Below are 24,112 nucleotides of genomic sequence, written 5' to 3'. Positions count from 1 at the left end.
TTGAAACCCTAGCGTAGAAAGGGTGGTTTTTCATCAGAAGTTGTTCTTATCGGCCCTCTGTTTCTGTTCTCTCTCCCTTCCTCCTCTCTTCTGTTCTTGTAGGCCTCTCCATTTCTCTTTCTTCTTCCTCGCCCGAAGCAATGGAGGAGATAACAGACGCGGTGAACAGCATGACCATCTCTGAGACCCACAAGAAAAACAGGATTCAGGTCTCCAACACCAAGAAGCCCCTCTTTTTCTATGTCAACCTCGCTAAGGTCTCTCTCTCTCTCTCTCTCTCTCTCTCTCTCTCTTGTGGAGATTTTCACTCGGAGTCTTGGTTCTCGTTGTCGTTCCTTGCGTGTTCAAGAAATTTCTTCGAAAAGTGGTGGGCTTAGGGCTAGAGTTTGGTTCCTTCTCTTCTTGTTCCATTTTTCCATTTTGAGCAACTCTTTTGCGGGCGGACCTTGTTTTGGAGCTTTTCCTGTTCCTGATGCTGCAGTCTCGCTTTTCGTTTATCATTGTGGTGGTGTAGTTGGCAATTGGTAGAAGTTTCCTGAAGACAATGTGTTTCTTATTGATGTTTTTTAAGGTTTTCCTTCCTGTGGATCAAATTTTTACCATTTTTTGGTTGTTTTCGTGGTCAATTTCCTTCCGTTGGGTGAGTTGTTGATGTGGCGCATTTTTATTGATTCTTGTTCATGTTACAGAGATATATGCAACAACATAACGAAGTGGAGCTTTCTGCCCTAGGCATGGGTAATGATACTATTAACCTATGTTGCTATCTATTTGTTCCTTGTAAATGATTTTCAGTATTTCTGTTTGGAAATCATAAGTTTTAATTAGTTACGAAACTCATGATCGGACTACATTGATAGAATTCTGTGCAGTAGCTTTCCATTCTACTCCTGCTCTTGTTTTGCGAAAACCTTATAGCTCATTAAACAGTCTTTGTGGGTGATGTGTTGTTCTTTTTAATTTTTTTCCTTTTAATATTTCTTTCTAACCTTAGTTTCTACTTGTCTCATTCTCTTCCATTCCCTTTACTGTTTTTGGATTATTATCAATTGATACAATAAGCATTATCTTCATCCTCATTATTTCAAGCTGGTATCATGCCTGTGTCATAAGATACGGCTTGTATAGGCCGTATCGTAAGATACAGCTGGTATGGGCACGATATACATGCATTTTGTGTATCATGCCTGTATCATATAGGGTTTTCCAACCTACGGCTCCATAAGATACAGATAACACTGGTTTAATAGGAAGACAGAAGGTCGGCTTTGTTGTTTATGTAATCTGACAGAACCCAGCAAGAACTGTGGATTTAATATTGATTCATTGAAGATGTGTTGGTTTCTTTGTTTTTATTTGAACTCTTTCCTTTCCAAGATTTAGTTAATCAAATAGGTGGAATTATGAGGATCTTCAACAATTTATCCTTTTGACATTCAGGTGATACATCGTTATTCAAACTGAAATATCTACATGGTAAATCAATTGATCTATCTTTCAGGCTTAGTTTAGTAGAACATTGTAAATGGCTCAAATTGCACATTTGAACTAAGCGTAACAGAAGAACCTACAAATGTTCCTTAGGGAGTGATTTCTTTTTTTAAAAAGGAATAAAATGTTAATCGATTTAGGTTTTTTCTGATGAATAAACTACTGGTTCTTATTTATGCAAATCCATTGTCAAAGTGATAATCCTTCTAATTCTATTGGTTGCGACTTAGAGATATTCATGTTAGAGTTCCTGTCTTCCACTGAATGTGTTTCTAGATGTTTTCTGTGGTTCTTCTGCAAGTCACTTGGATGTGTTCAAACTGGGAAAATTTGATGCCTTGAGCAAAAAAGTTGGATCCCACTGAATTTACATTTCCACGTATTGTTGAATTACAAGAAGAGAATGTAACTTCTGTCCTTTCCTGATGTACCTTGGGAAAATTACTAATATCTTGCTGCGTGATTTGTTTACTATGAATGTCATTGGTGCCTCAAGCGTTAGGATCTTCTGCGTGTGAGTATTCAATTTTTTAATTTGATGCTTAGCTCCAGGAGCAGTGGTATTCCATTGTGGCACAAATACTCTCTCTCTCTCTCTCTCTCTCTCTCTCTCTCTTTCTCGCTTCCATATAATATTATTATTCATTACTATACACACTCCAACACGCAAGTATAAGCACTTGCTTGTCTGTATTTTTATATCTGTCAAGAAATTGAAGGTCTGCAGTTTAATTGATTAATTTGGTCACAGATAAGTTGAACTTGAGTTTCTTTGTTATGGATTACGTAACTCATATAGGGATATATATTTTTTTCATTGAAACAATTTGATCCTATTTGAGGTTTTTTTAGATTTGTTAAATACAAAATGTAATTGGTGAATCAAAATGCATTCTGTTGTATGTGTGCCATTACATACTATAGCTACAAGGCTAGATGTACAAATACGCCAGATACTTGGAAAAAAGGTTATGTTACATTGTGGTACTAGAGAGTATCACTGATGATATTTTTCAACCCATACTCACATGTGCATGCACGTACGCAGATGCGCATCTGTTAAAACATTCTGAAACTTTTTGAGATTTTTTGTCGAATAACCATCTATAAGAAAGTTATATATATGTCAAGGAACCTTGGGCTATAAGTATGTGATTGTAGTTAAAATTTTCTCTTGTAAACATGTTCCTGTAATTTTTTTTGAGAATGTAAGAGAGCTTATTTATCCTAATTCAAAGTAATTAATATTGTGGCTCACAGAGCTAGACTTGACCCAAATTTGTATATGTGATTTTGCAAGTTTTTGCATAACACGACACAACCAATGTTCTAGTGGTTAAACATAGATTTTGGTACTTGAATATGTAACTATGTTAGTTACTAGAAATGATTAATTAAAAACATTTGAAATGCCAAAATCTTTTTAAAATATTATGCCATTTCAGGTATTGTTGGTAATATCCCTACCACATAGAACCGGATTGGCATACTTCTTTGGTATAAGTGCATGGTATTAATTTTATGGTCATGCAGATTAGAAGCTTGGACTAGCCTAGGGATGTTGAAAAACATAGGAAATGTCATGACTGGCATAAGCTACAATGTTGGGGTATTCCAAGGGGCAGACTGGAATGATTTCCAGGATGCTAGGACATAATTGCACTTATGCCGCTGTTGTCAGGCTCAGTATATTCAAATCAAATTGGTAGCTAACTTTTTTGAATGTTTTATTTTTTTTTTATTCCAGTTAGATATATATATATATATATATATTTGTGGCCTATTCACTACTGATTCATCTGGATCAGCAAATTGGCCAATTCTGATCAGTTCAAGGTCGGCAATTACAACATTTGGTATGCACTACCATTATTAAGGTTCCTAGGAAGGAAAAAAAAAAGTGTGCACAAGGCATCTGGGTGTTCGGGCCAAGGGAAGAGGTTTATTAGCCCCATGCTATAGTGGAGCAGCGAGTATTCTGTTGACTCTATACAAGTCAGAAACAATAAGCGTGCTGTTATGAACCGATAGCTGTTTTGGGTTTGTGTTCCTCTACGTTTGACATGATGTCATCACAATCTGTATGTTTACTTTTGGCGGTGCTGTTTCTGGTTTCAGTTTCATGTACTGATCTTTTTACAAATGTGCAGCGATTGCAACTGTTGTCACAGTGGCAGAGATACTTAAAAACAACGGACTGGCTGTAGAAAAGAGTGAGACTTTATTACTAATTTTTTGTTTCTGAACGAAGGAATGACCTGAAAAAGTCCATTACTGATTTTGCTTGCCGATATCTATACAGAGATCATGACATCAACCGTTGACATGAAAGATGAATCAAGAGGACGCCCAATTCAAAAGGCCAAAGTATGCCACATTGCGGCTGATTGTTATCTGAATTAATTTTGAAGGTTAAGGTTCTTGAATCTATTGAATTTTGATATGCAGATTGAGATCATGCTGGGGAAGACAGAGAATTTTGACGAGTTGATGGCAGCTGCAGCCGAGGAGAGGGAGTTGGCTGGAGAGGAGCAAAGTTAGGACGTTTGACGTGCTTGCTTGGTTTTACCGTGCATGTGATGCTGAAGAATGGTTTGTAGCGTGCCTTTCTGAATATTGGACGGGGTGATTATCTATTCAGCTTGCGTTCGTCGTGGCGAGTGAGTTTTGGTAGATCTAGTGATGCGATAACTTCTGTAATACATAATTTCAAATTTCTATTAGAATAGCAATGTTCTTTCGATAACTAATTGCTTCCAGAGTATGGCATTGTTACTCGGTTTGGTGGACTGTGTAACAGTTTCTCGTTTTGTCTTGCTCCCGATTATCTCCAATATCTCACTCACTTCCTCCTCCGTCGGGTGAGCGATAGGGCGAGAGATTAAAAGAACCCACCCCACTCCAATCTCCCCTTTCTCTCGGCTTTTAGTCTGCATAGGCATGCTAATGTGGGCAGGGTGGCAAACAGTGCACGCTTCAACTAAAAAGTACTACAGTAAAGAGTTAGATACGACAGTAATGAAGGGAGATGAGCTACGTGCGATTTCAGATACCCCTGGCCCAGCCAGCTACTTGAGTCACGTTCGTTTCCTTCCTTTTCATTCGTGTCCCTTCTCGCCCGTCTCTTTTGCGGCTGCTTGATCGAGTCTATTCTCGAGTATTGCGTACTAGTTAGGGCTGTACGTTCGAGCTGGATGGCACCCGTGTGACAGGTTATATGTTCGAGCTGGTCCAATCGTTCCTATTATATTGGTACTTACATATGTTCTCTATAATGGATGTGAACATGGAAAACTTCATTTTTTGGTTAAACATATAACATTTTAAGATTAAAATCAACTTTCTGAAATCTTTTGGCTTGTAACACCATATTTGTACATCATAGTTCGTTCGTTCTCAAGTTTTTTACATTGTTCATGCAGTCGGTTGGACCAGAAAAACTAAGGTCAACCCCATCTATACTTGTCCGTGCATTTATGTGCATCTTCAGGAGCATTATTTTATATATTCCACGGTGAAACCATGTATGAAAATCCTCTTTTGGAATAAGTTCTAATAAACCGCCATATATGGAGAGATGAGAACCTCCTGATGCATGACTCCGGCAACCTACGAAGGGGAGTAACTTGAAATATATGTAGTTTTATTGCAGCCCTTGTAGTCTACGGCTGTAGATAGAAAAAACATATAATTATCACCAAGCTTTGAAAGCCACTCTCTTGAGAGGTCCTCACGCGTAGGCCCAATGCCATCCTTTTTCTCCGGGAACCATGACTGCTTAGGGACCTAAGTAAAGAATTGTATACTGAATGCTTATCTACTATTTGCAGTTCAGAGAAATAGTAGCAATAAAAATCTAACTGATAATCAGATGATTTTCATCGACCTGCTAATCCAACCAGCTATATTATACCCTTCTCGAGAATTCAAACGACTCCAGTAGGAGTCCATGTAACAATTAATTGACATTTTTAAATTCGGTTTCATTTTGCTGTTGCTTTTTTATCGTTAAATTTATGCAGGTGTTCGAGTTAAAGAGCCAGCCTTTTATAAACTAAGACAAGTTTCTTGCTCGAATAGACGGAAGAATTTTGATGAAGGTCAATTTTGTTCATACATAACCCATATCGACATTGCAGAAAGAAATAAAAAATAAGGTGGCTAAAGGCAAATAAAGACTCGTCATTATTTGTTGCGTGCTCAAATCAGAATTTCGAACAACATCGAAATCCAGACAGCCCGCGGCTTCAAAGTGGCGATCCAGTCTTTGATGGAGCTGAGTGGCTTCAGCGTCCTAGTCAAAACAAGGCACAACTGGATTGACGGTGTCAGTATTTCCAAATGCATTGATGCAGTTAGCTTTCACAGGACGGCTTGAGTCGGCCGACTTCAAACGGACATTCTCCAAGATGATGCCTGTGCAGGCGACGGTCCTGCTGCAGTTCAGGTTGATGGCGACTTCAGAGCTGGACGTACCAACTGCTTGTGTGAAGCTCACTTCGCTAATCTTCACTGCTGAGGGCTGAATCATTTCAAAGTTCAAACATATATGTAATAAGCGGAGGAATGCTGGGCTTTCTCCTTGAATCATATTGGAACAACCGAGTAGGTTCAGGAGCTGAGTTTTGAAAGAGAAGATCTCCTACCTGTTCCTTACATGAACTATGGGGACAATAGTACTGGTCAATGACTATGGGGTTGCCTGTGTTCCTAAACTGCAGCTGCTCGAACTTGACGTTTCGGACGAATCCAGATCCACCCTGAAAATTGCAGACAGACAAGAAAGTAGTCATCTACATATGCCAAGTGCTTACCTTTTAGACAGGTTTTTATCTTTGTGCCCAACTTGAAGCTGATCCTACTATAATTTCTAACTAAAGGGAAAAACTAAGGCTATAACTGACTGGTCAGGAGGAATCCGACGGCTGATGGGTAGCGAAGATAAGCGTATATATCACTGGTTTTAGAAGGGCGCCGTTAACCATTAATAAGAAATATAAGCAGACCTGCCAAGTCTTGATGCGGACGCCGTTCATGCTGTTAGTAAATGAGACGTTTTTGACGTGTATCCTTCCAACAGATTCTGTGTTTCCATCCTGGCCAAGGCTTCCGATACTGGCAAGATGCAAGTAAGATGCTGATCAGGATGATTTTTATGCTTCAACAGCAAGATCAAAGTGGCATTAATTTGAACAAAGACGTGATAGCAAGTGATACAAGCCCAGTCCACTCGAGGATTTAAGAAGCCTTATATCTGGTCATACCGCTCGTGATCGTAAACTTCTGCCTTTTTCTATGCTGCCGTAAAACTTAAGGGTGTAAAAGTAGTGCCCACTGCATTAGGTTGCTTGATGCAGGAAGATAAACCACTGCAATCAAAGGATGCAGCAATCTGTGGTACCGTTTCACCAATTTGCAGGCGAAACTGTGAACAGTTTCAGCCCACCTTTCTGTGTTTGCTTGTGTCATTAATGGGAATCACTGCAGAATGGATAGCCCTAACAGGCTTGGCTCAGGCCAATGGCTGGTAGACGGCTGGTTGAGGCATGGGCGCCTACTTCATGCGCAAGCCAGAGAAGCCCTGGCATCTGGATGCGAGGGAAGAGAGGAGTCCTCTGTCGAATAGACGTTGGCATCCATTCTACCCACCTATTAGGTGCATCAATCAACTTCTAAGTACAAAAATGCAAAGTTCACCAACACAACATAAACCTAATAATTGGATGTGGCAAGTAACTTGCTTGTGAACAGGAAAAAGAAAGGAAGAAAAGGAAAAAAGAATGGCTGATGAATCTCATCAAGTGACTCTCTCTTTCTCTCTCTCTCTCTCTCTCTCTTTTAGCTAAGCTCATAGCGTCTTTTGCTCAAAGTGCTGCTTGCTCATCAAAAGACAAATGAAAGAGAAGAAGAAACTGAGTGAAGTTTTAGATAATGACCTAACACCATGGCCAGGGCCACAGGTGACCTCTGTGATGTTTATGTCAAAGCTCCCTACTATCATGGAAATGCAATCGTCTCCTGCAAATTCCAATACATAAAGTAATATATCATGTCCATGGTAGAAGTGAAGGATTGGAAACATCATAAAAGAATCAGAATAACTAAACTTTTTCTTTCTTTTGGAAACCACAACAAAGTATCACATATAATACTATTATAACCAAAGCGTTTCAGTCATGAGACTATACTTCTCCCCATTTCAATTTATGATTATTTTCTTAAATAACTTCAGACTATTGGCCCAATGGGTTTCGGAGTAGCTGGTCAGAACAGCAACTAATTGGAATCAGTTTCGATTTCTGCAGGTTAATAGTCTCGGCGATTTATTCCGCTGCAATTTTCTCATGTAACAAGATCATTAGAATTGGAAGTCTACCAATATAAAGCATCTAACCTGTTTTGATGGAAGCTTTATTGATATAAACGAACTGAGAAGCCCCAATATTTATGCCATCAGTATTTGGGCTGTCCTCTGGTGCTTGAATGGTGATGTCATTTAGGTACACGTGATTCGAATACACTACCTTCAAGTGAACCCCCTGGCTGTCTAAGGAGCGCAGCCCATTTACCGTCACGTATTGACACTGATTTATCATTAATGCCTGCAGCAACACACACATTGATTGCCATTATTTTATGCAGACGTCGGGGTATACCCCGATCAAATTTTGATCATTGCCAATTATCAAAAACCAAGAGATCTCGATGACTCACCACTGGTGCAGATGAACATGGCTGCAAAAGAAAATCAACAACCAACCAACAACACTTAATGATCAGACAAGAGACGGCAAAAGAATTTAATCTTCGAAACAAGATTGAAAGACAAAAAGAAAAGCCGAGTCATGAATGCCAGAAAATGTGTAGAAGGCATTTTTATGCGCAATCTTGACTAATGGTATGTTTCCTCGGCAATATATGGTAAGAAAAAACACAACAGCGTCGTTCTAGTGGTACTCATTTTGTTATCTCTTTTTTGTGAATTCTGCTTTTTCTTTTCAAGTTCTTCAAATCGTCTTCTTGTCTGTCAATAGTCTCCTTCAGCTTAATTTACTACCACTCGGCAGCAATATGATGATTTAGCTTATAAACCTCTGTGGCTAATGTGAAGAAAGACGAGCTTCCTCTTGAGTACGCTCTAATATACAAATGGTAAGTTTTTATTATTTGCAAGTATTTTTCAGAAATGATATCATGGATCTGATTTTCATGCCAAAACTTAAAAATGAAGTATAAATAATTTTTGTATTATAAGGAACTCTTGCATAAGTTTCTTTTGCAGTTTAGTTTCGAAAATGATCCACATATGTCTAAAACCATCCTCAAGCCCAGTGCAAGATTGTCTTTTCTACTGCACTTATAGTTCAAATAGTCACTTGAAAAGGTTTATGACTGTTTGTTCCGGTAAAGTACAGGAAAGAAATTGAAAAACTTAAAAGTGGAAGACATATTTTGAAATAGAACCAATAAGATCATGAATACCCTTCGTGGAAAAATCTCGTGTTATTGTTGTTGTTATCTAGGACGAGAGAGAACATTATGTCCATTAGACTTGGAAGTTGCGGACTAATTGGGTGGATATGATTTTATCCCATTTTTTATATATCCGGATGTGAACCTTTCCTACGGCTTCAACCCCTTTGGGAAAGGTCGGGTGATCAATATAGAAAGAAATGTACTCTTAAAAGTTGTGAAACTAAGGGCTTGTTTGGTAGGAGGGAAAGGGAGGGAAAGAAATGGATGGAATGGGAGGGAAAGGAAAGGAAAAGGAAGAGAAAGGGAAGGAAAAGGAATGAAATGAAAATGAATGGAAAGAGTTGATTAAAAAGGTTGTTTGGATAGAAAGGGAAGGGAAAAGAATGAAATGAAAAAAAAAGACTAAATAGCACATGAATTTAAAAATGGGTGAAAGAGAAGGAAGGGTAGTGTGGGAACAAAAAACTTTTCCACTTACTTTCTTTCCCAATCCGTTCGATTTGGGAGGGAAGAGATTTAGCAGAGGCCAAATCAAAGTACATGTTAATATAGAAGATTACTTGAGCAAAAATTTGCAAAATATTACATTTTTCTCCTTTGTTCACATGGAAAATAAATGTCAGACATGGTTCCAAAAGGCATCAAACGTCGAACCTCGGTATATATACTTTATTTTTTTACATGAGCAAGTAAAATGTTATTTGCTTAGTAAGCGCCATTAGCATCTCTCTCTCTCTCTCTCTTGCTGTACTGTCATGCTTGCTTGCTGCACTGTCATGCGTGCCATGAAGAAACAAAAGAAGAAAGAAAGGCAAAGGAAGATCACCTGCTCGGGCTTTTGCCTACATAACCACCAATTTGCACCTTGGCCGTTGAGTGTGCCAGGCCCTTCAATGGTCAATCCATGCACCCGGTTGAAGCTAAGCCAAGCATATCTGTTTTTGCCTACCCACGCAGACAGGGAGCTGGGTGCCGATATATTCCCAATCACCTGCAATCGCCACAACCACAGAAGGATAAAACTCTCTGCAGTTGGTGATGCAGTGAAAAAGAGGACTACTTCTCTAATCCACGATCAAACACTAAACTAATCTAGCGATAACCGAAAGAGATGCAAAACAATTGGAAGAGAAGGCAAAATAGCTATTAGGGTTCTCATTCACTCAAAAACTCCTTCACAAATGAGGCTTAAACACCTTTAAATAGGGTAAAAATGGATCTAGGGATTTGGACTCAAACAATGATAATAATGAATAAAAATCCAAAAGGTTTTGCTGCTCCGCCCCTGCATCAGTTGGCAATCAAAATTTGTGATTGGTTTCTTATAGTTAGTAGTTAAGCACTAATTAAGAATCTGTGAGCAAGAAAGATGATATGGGATCATATGAGTTTTATGATATATGCAGTTAAAGACATCAGAGCCGATCAGCTGTTGCAGTGGCCTTAGATATGGGCAAATTATGATGTGATATTGGTGATGGAAGTGAACTGCCTATAGCAGCTTATTTGTTTCTCATTGCCGGGACAGTTGGAGACAAGAGAGAAGAAGTGTTTGGCTCAGGGAAATGAGCTGCCCTGCTTCATGTTTGGCATCGTTGCCATTGCTGGAGCAGCTAATGGTAAGTGGTAGCTAACAGGGAGCCAGCCCGTCCATGTAGTCATTTTCCGATCATCAGTCTGATCAGTGTGATCAGGCTTGTGCAGAATGACCGGGCTGAAGATCTGGGAGATGGACATGATTGCGTTGAGGGCCTGCATGCAACATACCATGACACGCACAGAGTTAGATTGGCATGGGCCGTTGAACTGGGATGAGCCTACTAAGAACGTCCTCCATCCTGGAACGAAAAGTGTTGCCGCCCTTGTTGTGCCACATACTGCTGTCCACGCCTTCAAGAATGCCTACACGAATCATGAAACCGATCAGTTACCTACTAATATAGATGAGAATTGAAATCAGCTGATAACAATTATTACAAATAAATTGTTGTTAAAAACAAAAGAAAAAACGTCAATACACTATAAATTATCACCAATGCTCCTTCATCAAAAGTTTTTAGGTATTTTTAAACATCCGGCAATATCTAGCAACCCACTGATATCAATTCTTACAGAATGTACACACAGAGACCTGAGTGTCGTCTGTCTTGCCATCACCAACAGCCCCGAAGTTGATCACATTGAAGCCGTTGCATTCTTGAACCAGACATGCACCTATTAACCAGATAAAGCCAAGAACAACAAAGAAATGAAACGAAGAAGCTGAATGCATATTTACTTTCTACCGAGATCAGAGAGAAAGGGTCTTCAGCTAAGGCATGCATGCATGTGCTTATAAAGCAGAGAGATGTTCCAGACAATTCCATGGCTGCAGTCTTCCTCTTCAATGCTGTCCATGGTTATTCAAGTTTCCTCTCATGGGTTAACGATTGAATTTATGAGAATCTTACCTTCTCAGTCGATCCTAGCTAGGAAATCTCAGAGCTTTTAGTTGTTTTTTACCTCCAAAGCAGAAGCTTTTTTAGGAAGAAATTAAGTTGTTGCATGTGGCTCTTAGAAATTTAAGTCTGCTTAATTATTATCCAGCGTAAGATTTCTGGTATGTACTTGCTATATGAGCTGAATTGACATATGGAGAAGAACAAGATCTCAAAAAATTAATTTCTGTCACAGTTGTCATTTGATAGACAATCTCGCAGATACAAACTTTTACGTTAGGTTTCTTCATGCCCAAAAAGAAAACAACTTCCTGCAGCCCTTTCTTTAGTAAACCCAGAATTGCGGCATGTCCCAAGATTTGGGGCCTAATTAACGTTGGCAAAGAGTATACAATACATGCAAATGTATTTAAGTGCACAACCTTTCCTTTTATGGTGACAGCATAGCCTAGCTTGATCTCTCGTTGATTGTCAAATTCTCGTGTTAACTACAGGTGGCTTTTCAGGTTTAAATTTGACTATAAATCCATTCCATGTGAGTACATCACATTTTTCTTCTTGTTTTTCCTCAAATTAAACAGCTCAATATTCCGGAATTAAAGGTTAATTCAGCTAACGATGAGCCAGCGGGACATGAGCTGCTCCGATCGGTTACGTATGTATATATTTTAATTATCAGGATGCGCTATTTATATTATAACAAAAAAAAAACATAAACCAAGAAAAAAAAATTGAAGCACTGGGTTCATCCGCCTGCAGGTGCTTCAAGCCTTCAGCAATTGGCCGAGCGAACACTGAAACGCCGGTTGAATACATCGGACATAGAACAGTTTTCCGGCAGTCGAACAAGAAACGCAGAGGATATTAAAAAGTTTATGAGCCGTAATTCTGCAATTTCACCTTTATACGCAAAACTTTGATGAAAAGTTTAGCACTGATTTGTGGTTTGTTAACAACAATGGATAAAGCCGTCAAGAAACCTCTTGGGAGATACCTTACCTATTATTGGATCTCTGGCACATGTGAGGTTGTGTGGGCAAATTACTCACTTAAATGTTTTATTTACGTATTGTTATGGTACCTCGCAGTAACTTATTTATTTATTTATTTATATATTAGTGCCTTTTAATAACCATTGATTTTCTAAAAGGATTTGCTCCATGTTCAAAATTTTCTAGCTTATATGGGTTCATGCCATTGTGCCCATGATTTGCATTGGGTGTTATGGCCTACGGATGGATGGATTTAGGGTTTATGGTTTAGGTTTTACTTTTTAAAAAAAAAATCCCGTACTAATGGATTCATAGGTTTAGATCCATAACCATAGGTTTCTATACAAGATGTATGTAGGGATGTTAATATATCCGATTTGAATCGGATATCTGACCGAAACCGATGCAAAAAAATCGGATATGGAAAAAAGTTTAATATCCCATTAAGAAATCCAGTTGGATTCAGATATACATAAATATCTGATTGGATTTGGTTATGGATTCAGATCGAATTTTTTTTAGACAAATATTATGTATCTAATGCTATTAAATTTTGAAAATTGACAAAATTTGATTCAAAATTCGGATTTGGATTCAGATATAAATATAAAAATCGGATTCAGAACTTTTGTAATATCGGATTTTAGATTTGGATTCGGATATGACTTTTTTTTATCCAAACTCGAATCAATGTGAATATCTCAAAAAAATGAACATAATTAAGGATATATCCAATTCGATCCATTGACATCCCTAAGTCTGAGGTTCTATCGATTAACATTAGACAAAAAAGGAACAGAGGGGAAGGGGGCACGGAGTCATGCTTTAACACATGTCCACTCGGCTGGCTTATTAATTATGTTCCCAAGAATTGATTTGTATAAAATGCAAATTATATTACCTACTCAATACAATGGGTTAATTAAATAAGTGGATCCCCAACCAATGGGCAGTTGGTCATGAGTTCAAATCTCATCGTCGTCACTTACATGTCTGTGCACACATGGGATTTCATTTCAAGCTACTGAAATTAAGTTTGGAAAATCATATAAGGTAATGGATCCAGATCGATGGATCAGACCCGAAACTGACTGTTGAAACCTGGACAGTCCGCTGCCGCTGCCGGGAAGAAGGGGCCACCGACACTCCTGTGTAGGTTGAAAGGCCGTCCACGTCACTTCCTTTTGCCACCGACACTCCAATCGACGCCAACCACCATGTGGACTTATACAACCTTTCCAATTTTTTTTTTTAATCATATGAACATTTTCTAACTTATACCTAACCCAACACTCTGTTAAGTTTCCAACTTCACAAAATCTTTCTTTCCACGGCCCAAGTAAAAAATTTTAAGAGCTGATTCGAATGAAGCAATTTGTTTATGGAACTCTTCTTTGTTGTTGTTCTTGGTGACACAGGAACTCCAGCCTCCAATTGTAGGAAGGGTCTGCTTTCAGGTCGGCCTCACCTATGGCCATAATATTAAATTCGCCCTCCATAAACAATAGGCTAGACAATGTAATTAGGGGTAAACAACCAGTGAGCCAATAGAGCTCGACCCATTAAAGTTCGGCTTGTGAACGAGTTTGAATCGAGTCATTTGCTTAACTAGTTGAGCTCGAGTTCATGAGTTGTCTCGTTCAAATGATCGCGTTGAGTTTGAGCTCAATACGTAACTGTTAGGTCGAGCTCGAGCCTTAATCAAGTCAACTATATTTAAATGAGTTTACGAGTTTATCGAGCCTTAATCGAGCTCGAGCTCAACACGTAACGATGAATATCAATTCTGTTCAAACGAGTTTGTCGAGCTTTAGTAGAGCTCGAGCTCAATACGTAACGATGACTATCAATTCTATTCAAACAAATTTGTCAAGCTTTAATTGAGTCGAACTCGAGCTCAACATGTAACTACCGAGTCGAGCTCAAGCTGCTTCCATCAAATTATTATCGAGCTCCAGGTTTTATTAGTTAAACCAAGCTCAAGCTTACTGAACTCAGGCTCGACTTGGCTCATGTTCACCCATAAATGTAACCCTTCATTATTGAAGAGAGAGAGAGAGAGAGAGAGAGAGAGTATTTGTTTTTTTGTACATTGAGTTGTTGGAAGAATCAAACTTTTAATGGTGAGGGGAACTTGAGTAGGTGGATCTATTTATGGAGTTTAAACTTGAAAACTTTGGATTTTCGACATTTGGAAGTGGTTGTTCATGATATGAAAATTCAAGGGCAAACAGAACCCCCCAAGGGCTTTAATAAATCTTTTATGACGCAGTGCGTACTGGAAGTCCTGAGACGATTTGTTCCACAGAAGGTGAAACAATGCAAACACTTGACACATGGAATGTGCAGAACGCCGTGGAACAGACACTATGTTGAGTTTAGTTTTCATTCCGCTATTGACCTAAATGCGTTTCTACGTTTGTTCTCTTCGCTCATTAGTTGGTTGACTGGCTGAGTTGGCTTGAGAATCATTCGACTCAGTTTGGATTGCTTGGAAACATAGTCACCAGTCACATTTGGCCAATGATTCGACTCATTCTGACTCGCCCAATTCAAGTTATTTTAAAACTCGACCGAGTCGATGAGTTAACAAGTTAACTTGCGGACTCGGTGACTCGATCTTCTTGTATGAGTAACGTGTTTGCCAACTGTCGTATGAATAGACATCCAGTTCTTCTTGTTATTGGCAACACGTGGTCTTGTTAGGTTCTTTAGGTGTATGAATTTTTAACTTGGATAAACCATGCTTGCTTTAGTTGTTGTTCCTTGTAAATCTTTCAACTACCTTCATACAATAAATATATAATAAATATATGATAAACCAATCTACTGTTGATGACAAAAGTTCATCTTACTTATTTCGGGAGGTTTATATATATATATATATATATATATTCACTTGAAAAACTTAGATTTCTCTCTCATTTTCGCATCATGTAAAACGACCGCGTACCTTCCTTCTCCTTAAAATAAATTCTAGAAAGAAAAAAAAAACAAAGTCCATATACTCTGCCCTCAATTTGTTGTCAATTATATATAAAAGAAAGAGAGAGAGAATCCGCCGACAGTCCGCATCGGCGAACCTGTTTCCCCGGTGACGTCAGGATGACCGGATATTGCAGGTAACAGATCTGAGAGACAGGCTGTAACCAGCTGCAATCACGACGATTATGATTTTTGATGATAGATGGAAAGAGTTATGGCCCCAAAAGAATGAAAAGGAAAGGAAAGGGAAAACCACGCGTTTGCTTGTGTCGGCAACCAAGCATTTCCAGCCTTCAGCTTCAAAAGCTCACCACCTTCGCTTCCAGACGTCAAGGCCATCGGATTCCGATCCACAGGATGATATCGGTTCCGATCCGAAACGGCGCTCGCAGCAGAGAAAATGAATCGCAAACTTACGAATCGGTGACCGACTTTCCCAACTGAGACGGGAATGTTAGCGCGGGTGGGAAACGGTTTCCTACGTGCCCCGGGAGATGGCCGAGCTGGGATGGGAGTCTTGGGGATGGAGGGAACCAGCGGGGTGGGAAGGTGACCGGTTTAGCCGGTAAGCGAACCCGAGCTATTATTTGGCTTGCCGTGGGACATTATTGTCTTCTCTGACTCTAATACGCAAAAACAATTAAAAAAAAGAAAAAAAAAAAAGAGAAAGAGAAACAGTGAGAAGAAAGAGGGTTAGATAGAAGCAGTGTGAGCACACATATAGAGAGAGAAGGGGGGAGAGAGAGAGAGAGAGAGACTGTGTCTGTTGATGGGCGGAGAGACGCCCATCACTTCACGGATTCTGGGGAGGAGACGAAGGCATCTACTTCCGGTGTAGGAGGAGACCTTTTCTCCTTGAGAGGGCACAGAGATCGCTCTGGTTTTTCTGTGCTTTCTGCCTTGTCGTAATCTTCCGAGATCTCGTTGTTTCTTCCCAAATCGGGAGCCATGGAGGCCAATGCTGGAATGGTGGCTGGTTCTCGCAACCGAAACGAGTTTGTGATGATCCGCCATGATTCGGATAGTGGGGTATATTCCTCTTTCTTCTTCCCTTTGAGTAGTTTACTTGGTTTTCTTTCTCTAAAATGCTCAGATCGGGTGGTTTCTGCTGGTTTTTAATTGTTGGAGGCTTAAATCTGCGTGAATTTTGTTGGGTATTGCTTAGTCCAGCTTCTTACTTCGTGAGTCTTGTGATCTGTTAACATTGGAGGCGTCAGCTCAACTTTGTTAATTTTGTTGGAGATTTCTCTTGTCTGAAATTGATGGATCTTGTAAGTCAGTTACAATTTCAGGATGTGGTGTTCAAAGCTAATGCTTGATGCTTGTTCATGGAGCTGTTAAGGATCCTTTTTTCACTAACTGTACTTGTGTTGTAGATGCGGAGAATGGTTCTGATTCATTTTGAAGTGCTCGGTTTAATCTTTTTAATTCTTCTATCGGAGTACCCGTGATTGTCTATGGCTTCTTGTTCGGTGATTTATTTGTTAACCGACAAGTTTTGTTTTCAAATTTTCAAGTTGATTTGGAAGCCATGGAATTGCCTATCAGATTTGAGGCTTCTCATTTCCGGCCTTTTCTCATTGACTACATGTCAAATTAACCGAATTGGTTGAATTGGTGGGATATCCTGGTTTTGGTAATTGTACCATAAAAATCTTCGTCAATCGTTTTTCAACAGTATCCAATCATGTGTGCATCTCTCAACATTGGAATAATTTACTGATTTTTCTTATGAAATTAGTATTTTCTAAGTCTATGGATGATGGTGAAAAAGTTGCTTGCAATTTGGTAATAAAATTATCGCTTCAGCATATTATCTTTGCAATTCGATTACTTTTGGTCATGGAATTATCCCTTCAATGTAGTGTCTTGGATGGCGGCAATTTGCAATTTGGTTACTTTCATCTAACGTGCTCCTTTGTGGTCATTGCAGCCTAAACCACTTAAGCATTTGAGCGCCCAAGTTTGTCAGATTTGTGGAGACACTGTTGGCTTAACAGCCAATGGGGATCCTTTTGTTGCTTGCAACGAATGTGCTTTCCCTGTTTGCCGCCCTTGCTATGAATATGAGAGGAAAGATGGAAATAGATCTTGTCCACAATGCAAGACCCGATACAAGAGGCAGAAAGGTGGCTTGGTGTTTGCTTTTGGACTACCACTTGATCAAATTTTAGTATTTTAATTTCATAGTTAATTTGGTGATCTTGATTGATTGATGCATTATGTTCAGGGAGTCCCCGAGTCGAGGGAGACGATGATGAAGACGATGTTGATGATCTTGAAAATGAGTTCAACTATACAAATCGAAACTCCAAACCGCTGAAACCATGGCACATGTATGTACAAGGAGAAGATGACTTGGCAACTGCCTCCAGACAGGAGTCGCAGCGCCCTATTCCTCTCCTTACCAATGGGCAGCCGGTATTTATTAATCATTATTTGGCTGTCACTTTTTCATAAGAGTATTTACATGAATATGCATTGCATGCTTAACACAGATTCTACAGATTGCTTTCTTCTAGCTTGCCTTTTTATTTTCTTCAATAGCTACTAGCTAATAACATAACAATTAATGTTTGATTTTTAGGTATCTGGAGAAATACCTGATGCAACTCCTGAACATCAATCTGTGGCAACTCAACATTCAGGCCCACTAGGATCTGAGAAGCGAGCCCATTACATTGACCCCAGCCTTCCTGGTATAGACAAATTCTGTTCCATGGTTTAAGAAACTAAAGTGAGTTCCTTATTAACTACTACTGACTATATTTGTATTTTTTACAGTTCCAGTTAGAACCGTCGATCCCTCAAAGGATCTGAACTCCTATGGGCTCGGCAGTGTTGACTGGAAAGAACGCGTCGAAGGTTGGAAACTTAAACAGGAAAAAAGCATGATGCAGGTAGCCAGTAGATATACTGATGGAGGGAAAGGAGATATGGAAGGAACTGGTTCAAATGGAGAGGATCTGCAAATGTACATTTTTGTACTGACAACTCAAAGACGGAATTGTTATTGCTATTTGTTAATCACTTTAAAACTATCAGATATATGATGCGTGTTCATTCTTTTCTGTGGCAGGGCTGATGATGCTCGACAACCTTTAAGTAGAATTGTGCCCCTTCCTCCTTCTCATCTGACTCCTTACAGGGTTGTAATTGTACTTCGTCTGATTATATTGGGATTTTTCCTCCAATATCGTATCACTCACCCTGTTTCTAATGCATATCCCCTATGGCTCACTTCTGTAATCTGTGAGATTTGGTTTGCTCTGTCATGGCTTCTTGATCAGTTCCCAAAATGGTTCCCTATTAACCGGGAAACTTACCTTGATAGACTTGCATTGAGGTTTGCTTTCTCACTTGTTTTGTTGTTTTTTTATTTTCAATGTTTCTCTTGAGCTTTCCATATCTGCATGCCACAATGACTGACTATATACTTGTGTTACAGATATGACAGAGAAGGGGAGCCTTCACAGTTGGCTCCTATTGATGTGTTTGTCAGTACAGTGGATCCACTGAAAGAGCCACCTCTTGTTACCGCAAACACTGTGCTCTCCATCCTTGCTGTAGACTACCCTGTTGACAAAGTATCATGTTATGTTTCTGATGATGGTTCAGCAATGCTGACATTTGAGTCCCTTGCTGAGACATCAGAATTTGCAAGGAAGTGGGTCCCCTTTTGCAAGAAGCACAGCATTGAACCTAGGGCTCCAGAATTTTATTTTGCTCAAAAGATTGACTACTTGAAAGATAAGATACAACCTTCATTTGTAAAAGAGCGAAGAGCAATGAAGGCAAGATTTGAGATCTTTAAAATGACAAAGCTATTTAAAAATTCCCATATGCACGTCTAAAAACAACCTTTGTTTTTGCAGAGGGAGTATGAAGAGTTCAAAGTGCGGATTAATGCTCTTGTTGCCAAGGCACAAAAGATGCCTGAAGAGGGATGGACAATGCAGGATGGCACCCCATGGCCTGGAAACAACCCTAGAGATCATCCTGGCATGATTCAGGTACTGAGTTATAGTGCATTATGACTCAAGGCATACCCATAGAAATCTTTATAAGCTTGGCGCTTATATGAGGTTGCATATGTATGCTCTTTGGTATAGCTCAATTTGGGGCCTTATTATTTTAATCTTTGATTTTTTTTTACAAAGTATGTGAAAGTAATAACAATGGACATCTACTGAGATCACTTATGTGGTTTATGAGTTTGGGATGGGAAAAGTCATTTTGGAGCCTGTTGTTGAGCACTATGATCACCACCTAGGTGGGGAGTTCGGTTCTTGTGTGTCAAACTTTTAGATGCCGGCATGCGGTAACAATTTGCTCATTCCCAACTATAAGTCTTACCCATAACTGTTTTTTTCTCTAGGTATTTTTGGGCCACAGTGGAGGGCTTGATACTGATGGAAATGAGCTACCCCGTCTTGTCTACGTCTCTCGTGAGAAGCGCCCAGGATTCCAGCATCACAAGAAAGCCGGTGCTATGAATGCATTGGTATGTTCGTATCTGCGATTTAGAAAGTTGACCCATGTCAGTTTTTTTGTTCTCAGGTCTCCCAACCTTTTTCTTGGACATAACTTTTTTATGTGCAGATACGGGTCTCTGCAGTCCTGACAAATGGTGCGTATCTTCTGAATGTTGATTGCGACCACTACTTCAACAACAGTAAGGCACTTAGAGAAGCAATGTGCTTCATGATGGATCCTGCTCTGGGCAAGAAAACATGTTACGTGCAGTTCCCTCAGCGTTTCGATGGTATTGATTTACACGATCGATATGCCAATCGAAACATAGTGTTTTTCGATGTATGTAACCAGCTTTATTTGCTATAGTTTATTTGTATTGTGTTATGATGTTATCTGCTTTATTCGAATGTTGCTGAGGCTGAACTCCTTTCGATGGCAGATAAACATGAAAGGTTTGGATGGTATCCAAGGACCAGTTTACGTGGGTACTGGTTGTTGCTTCAACAGGCAGGCTTTATATGGATATGACCCGCTATTGACTGAGGCTGATTTGGAGCCAAATATTGTTCTTAAAAGTTGCTGTGGGCCGAGGAAGAAGGGCAAAAGCAAGAAGTATATAGATAAGAAGCGGCAAGTGAAAAGGACTGAATCCTCCATCCCTATTTTCAACATGGAAGATATTGAAGAAGGTGTAGAAGGTATAAATAGTATTATGCTTGCCCTGCACGATCTTTAGTTGGCGTTAAGGGGTCCTAACCTTTAACAAATCCATCATTTTTCTCTGTCGGGAAGAAAGTTAAACCGTTCATGAAGTTGCAGTGGTTTTATTGTTATTAGGATTTAGGAGGTTTGGCATGCATTTTGGTAAAACAAAGATCATTTAAGCCGCGGGGCCATTTGAAATAACTAGAAAAAGTTGTCATGGTAATGGTAAAAACTGTAGGCTCTTGTAAGCCAGGCCCGGTTGAAACGTTTGACACTCCTTCTTTCACGGGGTTTATTCAGTAAGTTGAGAATGAAGGTACCTCGCCCGTACTCTAAATTATTACCGTGCTGAAGTATAGTATTTGTCAATTTGCAGGTTTTGATGATGAAAGGTCCCTTCTTATGTCCCAAAAAAGCCTGGAAAAGAGGTTTGGACAGTCCCCCGTCTTTATTGCATCTACTTTCATGGAAAATGGTGGCATACCCCCTTCAACAAATCCAGCTTCACTGCTGAAAGAAGCGATTCATGTCATCAGCTGCGGGTATGAGGACAAGACAGAATGGGGGAAAGAGGTAAAATCCATTTCTACTCATTTGGCAATTTATTTCTTTATTACACTACGTCGCTTTGCAACCGAACAACTGATTTTTTTAACATGACTGGCAGATTGGATGGATTTATGGCTCGGTTACGGAAGATATCTTGACTGGGTTCAAAATGCATGCTCGAGGCTGGATATCGATCTACTGCATGCCTCCACGTCCTGCATTTAAAGGTTCTGCGCCAATTAACCTTTCTGATCGTCTAAACCAAGTGCTGCGGTGGGCTCTTGGTTCGGTGGAAATTCTTCTTAGCAGGCATTGCCCCATCTGGTACGGTTACAGCGGAAGGTTGAAGTTGTTGGAGAGGCTGGCCTATATCAACACCATCGTGTATCCTCTTACTTCCATACCTCTAATTGCTTATTGTGTCCTCCCAGCTATCTGTCTTCTGACTGGAAAATTTATCATTCCTGAGGTACGTGGTGGTTTTCCAATTTTTTGCATTTGGAAAAGTTTTATTGTTTGGTTGCTGAGAACTGAAACTTTCCATGTTTGGTTCTCTTGTTCAGATTAGCAACTATGCAAGTGCGTGGTTCATTTTGCTCTTCATCTCCATTGCTGCTACCGGCATTCTAGAACTTCGGTGGAGTGGAGTTGGAATCGAGGACTGGTGGAGGAATGAACAATTTTGGGTTATCGGAGGCACCTCTGCACATCTCTTCGCTGTGTTCCAGGGATTGCTGAAAGTGCTTGCCGGCATCGATACAAACTTCACTGTTACGTCGAAGGCATCTGATGATGATGGTGACTTTGCTGAACTGTATGTTTTCAAGTGGACTTCGCTTCTGATCCCACCGACAACCGTCCTTGTCATAAACTTGGTAGGCGTAGTTGCCGGTGTTTCATATGCGATCAACAGCGGTTACCAGTCATGGGGTCCTCTCTTCGGCAAGCTCTTCTTTGCACTCTGGGTCATCGTTCACCTGTATCCTTTCCTCAAGGGTCTGCTGGGTCGGCAGAACCGCACTCCAACCATTGTTATTGTCTGGTCCATACTCCTTGCTTCCATCTTCTCCTTGCTCTGGGTACGCATCGATCCCTTCACCAAGACCACCCCTGCAAATGGTCAGTGCGGTATCGACTGCTAGTCTTTCATCTCTCTCTCACTCTCTCCCACCTCCCCCCTGAGTGTGTGCGCGCGTGTAAATAGCAGCAAAATGCAGAAGCACGATTTGTTATATTATATTATCAGTTGGGGTGACATTTTGTGGACATTTGCACCTTGAGAACTCTGTTAGTTTCAGTATCTTATGTTTTTGATAATTTATGAAAGGTCCATTTTTTTTCTTGTCATGTTATCTATAGAAAGAAAAATTAAATAACAACTTTCGTGTTCTTGTCAATTGTCATTGCAAATTGCAATCACTTGCCCACCGTGCGTGTGTGTGTGGGCGCGCCTGCGTGTGCTTACTTTCAACCATCTAGTCAAATGTGCTTGTATTCAACGCGGTTCTTTCAGAAAGGAAATCGAAGATGACTGTGCTAGACCTCTCCGCTTCGCTCTTGGCAAGATTTTTCTTGAGAGTATGTTATGTTTCTACAGAACCTGTTTCTGGTTAGTTGTTGCAGGCCAACGATGGACATCATTTAAACTTTCGACAATCTTAGCGAGATATTTGTTGAGGACTTTCAAGTCTCAACGTCATAAATGCGGCGTAGCCTTCAAGTCGTTTCGCAAATGATTAAGGCCGAGGTAATTGGGTTGTCCTGTTGGGCTATTAAAAGGAAAATCGACGCACCCACCTGAGGCCAAATTTTCATACTACCTCTCTCTTTCTCACACTAATTAATACCTTCTTCCATTTCCAGCACCTCAGCCCTCATTTAGCCAACCAATGTATCCTTTGTTGTTCGACTGCTGCGTCACGCACTCTGATTGTCGTTTCTTCTTCCACATCTTCTCCTCTACTTGGTCTTCTTAGCTGCAGTTCCTGTCCATCTTTTCCTCTGCTCGCCTCTCCCTCTTTTTAACGATTCATCCTCTACCTCCCTGCTTTGGCGTTTACAGTTGTCGATCCTAGCTCTTCCTTTTCTCTCTGTTTTCTGCTCCTTTTATTCTATAGTTTCTTTCTTTGTTTACTTTTCTTCTTTGTTTTTGCTGCCTTTCATTTTCTTAGTTCACTATATTCAATTTTTATTAATGAATTCCAATTTTGTCGTCTCTCTCTCTCTCTCTCTCTCACACACACACAGACACAGACACGTATGTTCCCCCGTCGGCCCTTCCGTCCCTGGCTTAATTCTTCCATTTTTCTTTTTGGGTGGTAGCTTGGTGACATTTTGTCACCCTCTTCTGAGTTATATATCCTTTTTTGTCGGCTTTCCTCTCTCTTCAGGATAAATTTTTTTAGTGACGAAGTAGCAGAAACCAGTCTTTGTTTTGTTTCCCCTCTGTTTGTTTTTCTTACACCCACATTTTAAGGTGAAACAACACTGTTGTTTCCCGTTCAAACGGCATTTAAGGACTCCGCAGTGCCAAATCATTTTCATAAAGGCCTGTAGGGAGAAGAGGAAAAACAGGAAATATTGCCTTGTAGAGGATGATGAAACGATTGAATATTGCAGTAGAAAAAGACATCGCAGTACGGCCTTGGTAGAATGGTTCACGGCGTTGAATGAGGACGTATCGGCGGAAGAATAAACTTTTATAAAGAATGACCTTAGATTATAGATGGAAGCAAGCCACCAATCAAATTATAAAACAAGAAGAAAATAAATTTATAAACACTACTCTAAATAGAGCAAAGAATATGTTATGAAAGAACAGGAAAATAACATGAAGAAAGACAATGCCACCTTTTTACCTCTTAAAAGGTATGCACAAAAGCATGTCAGAAACGCCTCAACATCAAATATACAGCTTCGATTCTTTCACCAACAAAAGAAAACCTTGAAGCCCTCTTCGGATCCTTTTCTTCTCCAAAAGAAAACTTCCAAGACACGTTT

At 39.9% G+C, this 24,112-nt stretch overlaps 3 protein-coding genes across 3 annotated transcripts; 2 read left to right on the top strand and 1 right to left on the bottom strand.

Annotated features, from left to right (window-relative positions):
* LOC116256653 (uncharacterized protein At2g34160-like) lies at positions 1–4,301 on the top strand. Its single transcript, XM_031633043.2, has 5 exons — positions 1–257; positions 690–738; positions 3,642–3,704; positions 3,794–3,858; positions 3,940–4,301. The coding sequence occupies exons 1-5, from the start codon at positions 141–143 to the stop codon at positions 4,030–4,032; spliced, it is 387 nt and encodes a 128-aa protein (XP_031488903.1). The 5' UTR covers positions 1–140; the 3' UTR covers positions 4,033–4,301.
* Positions 4,302–5,785: 1,484 nt separating this feature from the next.
* On the bottom strand, positions 5,786–16,332 carry LOC116255918 (polygalacturonase ADPG1-like). The gene is made up of 11 exons (XM_031632003.1): positions 16,180–16,332; positions 15,481–15,550; positions 11,099–11,181; positions 10,735–10,869; positions 9,794–9,958; positions 8,206–8,226; positions 7,886–8,093; positions 7,428–7,509; positions 6,498–6,606; positions 6,138–6,251; positions 5,786–6,013 (listed from the first exon to the last, which is right to left on the bottom strand). The coding sequence occupies exons 1-11, from the start codon at positions 16,330–16,332 to the stop codon at positions 5,786–5,788; spliced, it is 1,368 nt and encodes a 455-aa protein (XP_031487863.1).
* LOC116255682 (probable cellulose synthase A catalytic subunit 1 [UDP-forming]) lies at positions 16,074–22,459 on the top strand. Its single transcript, XM_031631587.2, has 14 exons — positions 16,074–16,411; positions 17,316–17,511; positions 17,613–17,803; positions 17,970–18,081; positions 18,167–18,356; positions 18,462–18,728; positions 18,831–19,176; positions 19,258–19,395; positions 19,761–19,886; positions 19,985–20,197; positions 20,298–20,556; positions 20,940–21,136; positions 21,231–21,581; positions 21,676–22,459. Exons 1-14 carry the CDS (start codon positions 16,331–16,333, stop codon positions 22,252–22,254), a joined length of 3,246 nt encoding a protein of 1,081 aa, XP_031487447.1. The 5' UTR covers positions 16,074–16,330; the 3' UTR covers positions 22,255–22,459.
* The last annotated feature ends 1,653 nt before the right edge of the window (positions 22,460–24,112 follow it).

Source organism: Nymphaea colorata, chromosome 6, assembly GCF_008831285.2.
Source record: "Nymphaea colorata isolate Beijing-Zhang1983 chromosome 6, ASM883128v2, whole genome shotgun sequence".
Classification (NCBI taxonomy): Eukaryota; Viridiplantae; Streptophyta; class Magnoliopsida; order Nymphaeales; family Nymphaeaceae; genus Nymphaea; species Nymphaea colorata.
The sequence above is the reverse complement of the archived record's forward strand: the minus strand, read 5'-3'. Positions and strand labels throughout refer to the sequence as shown.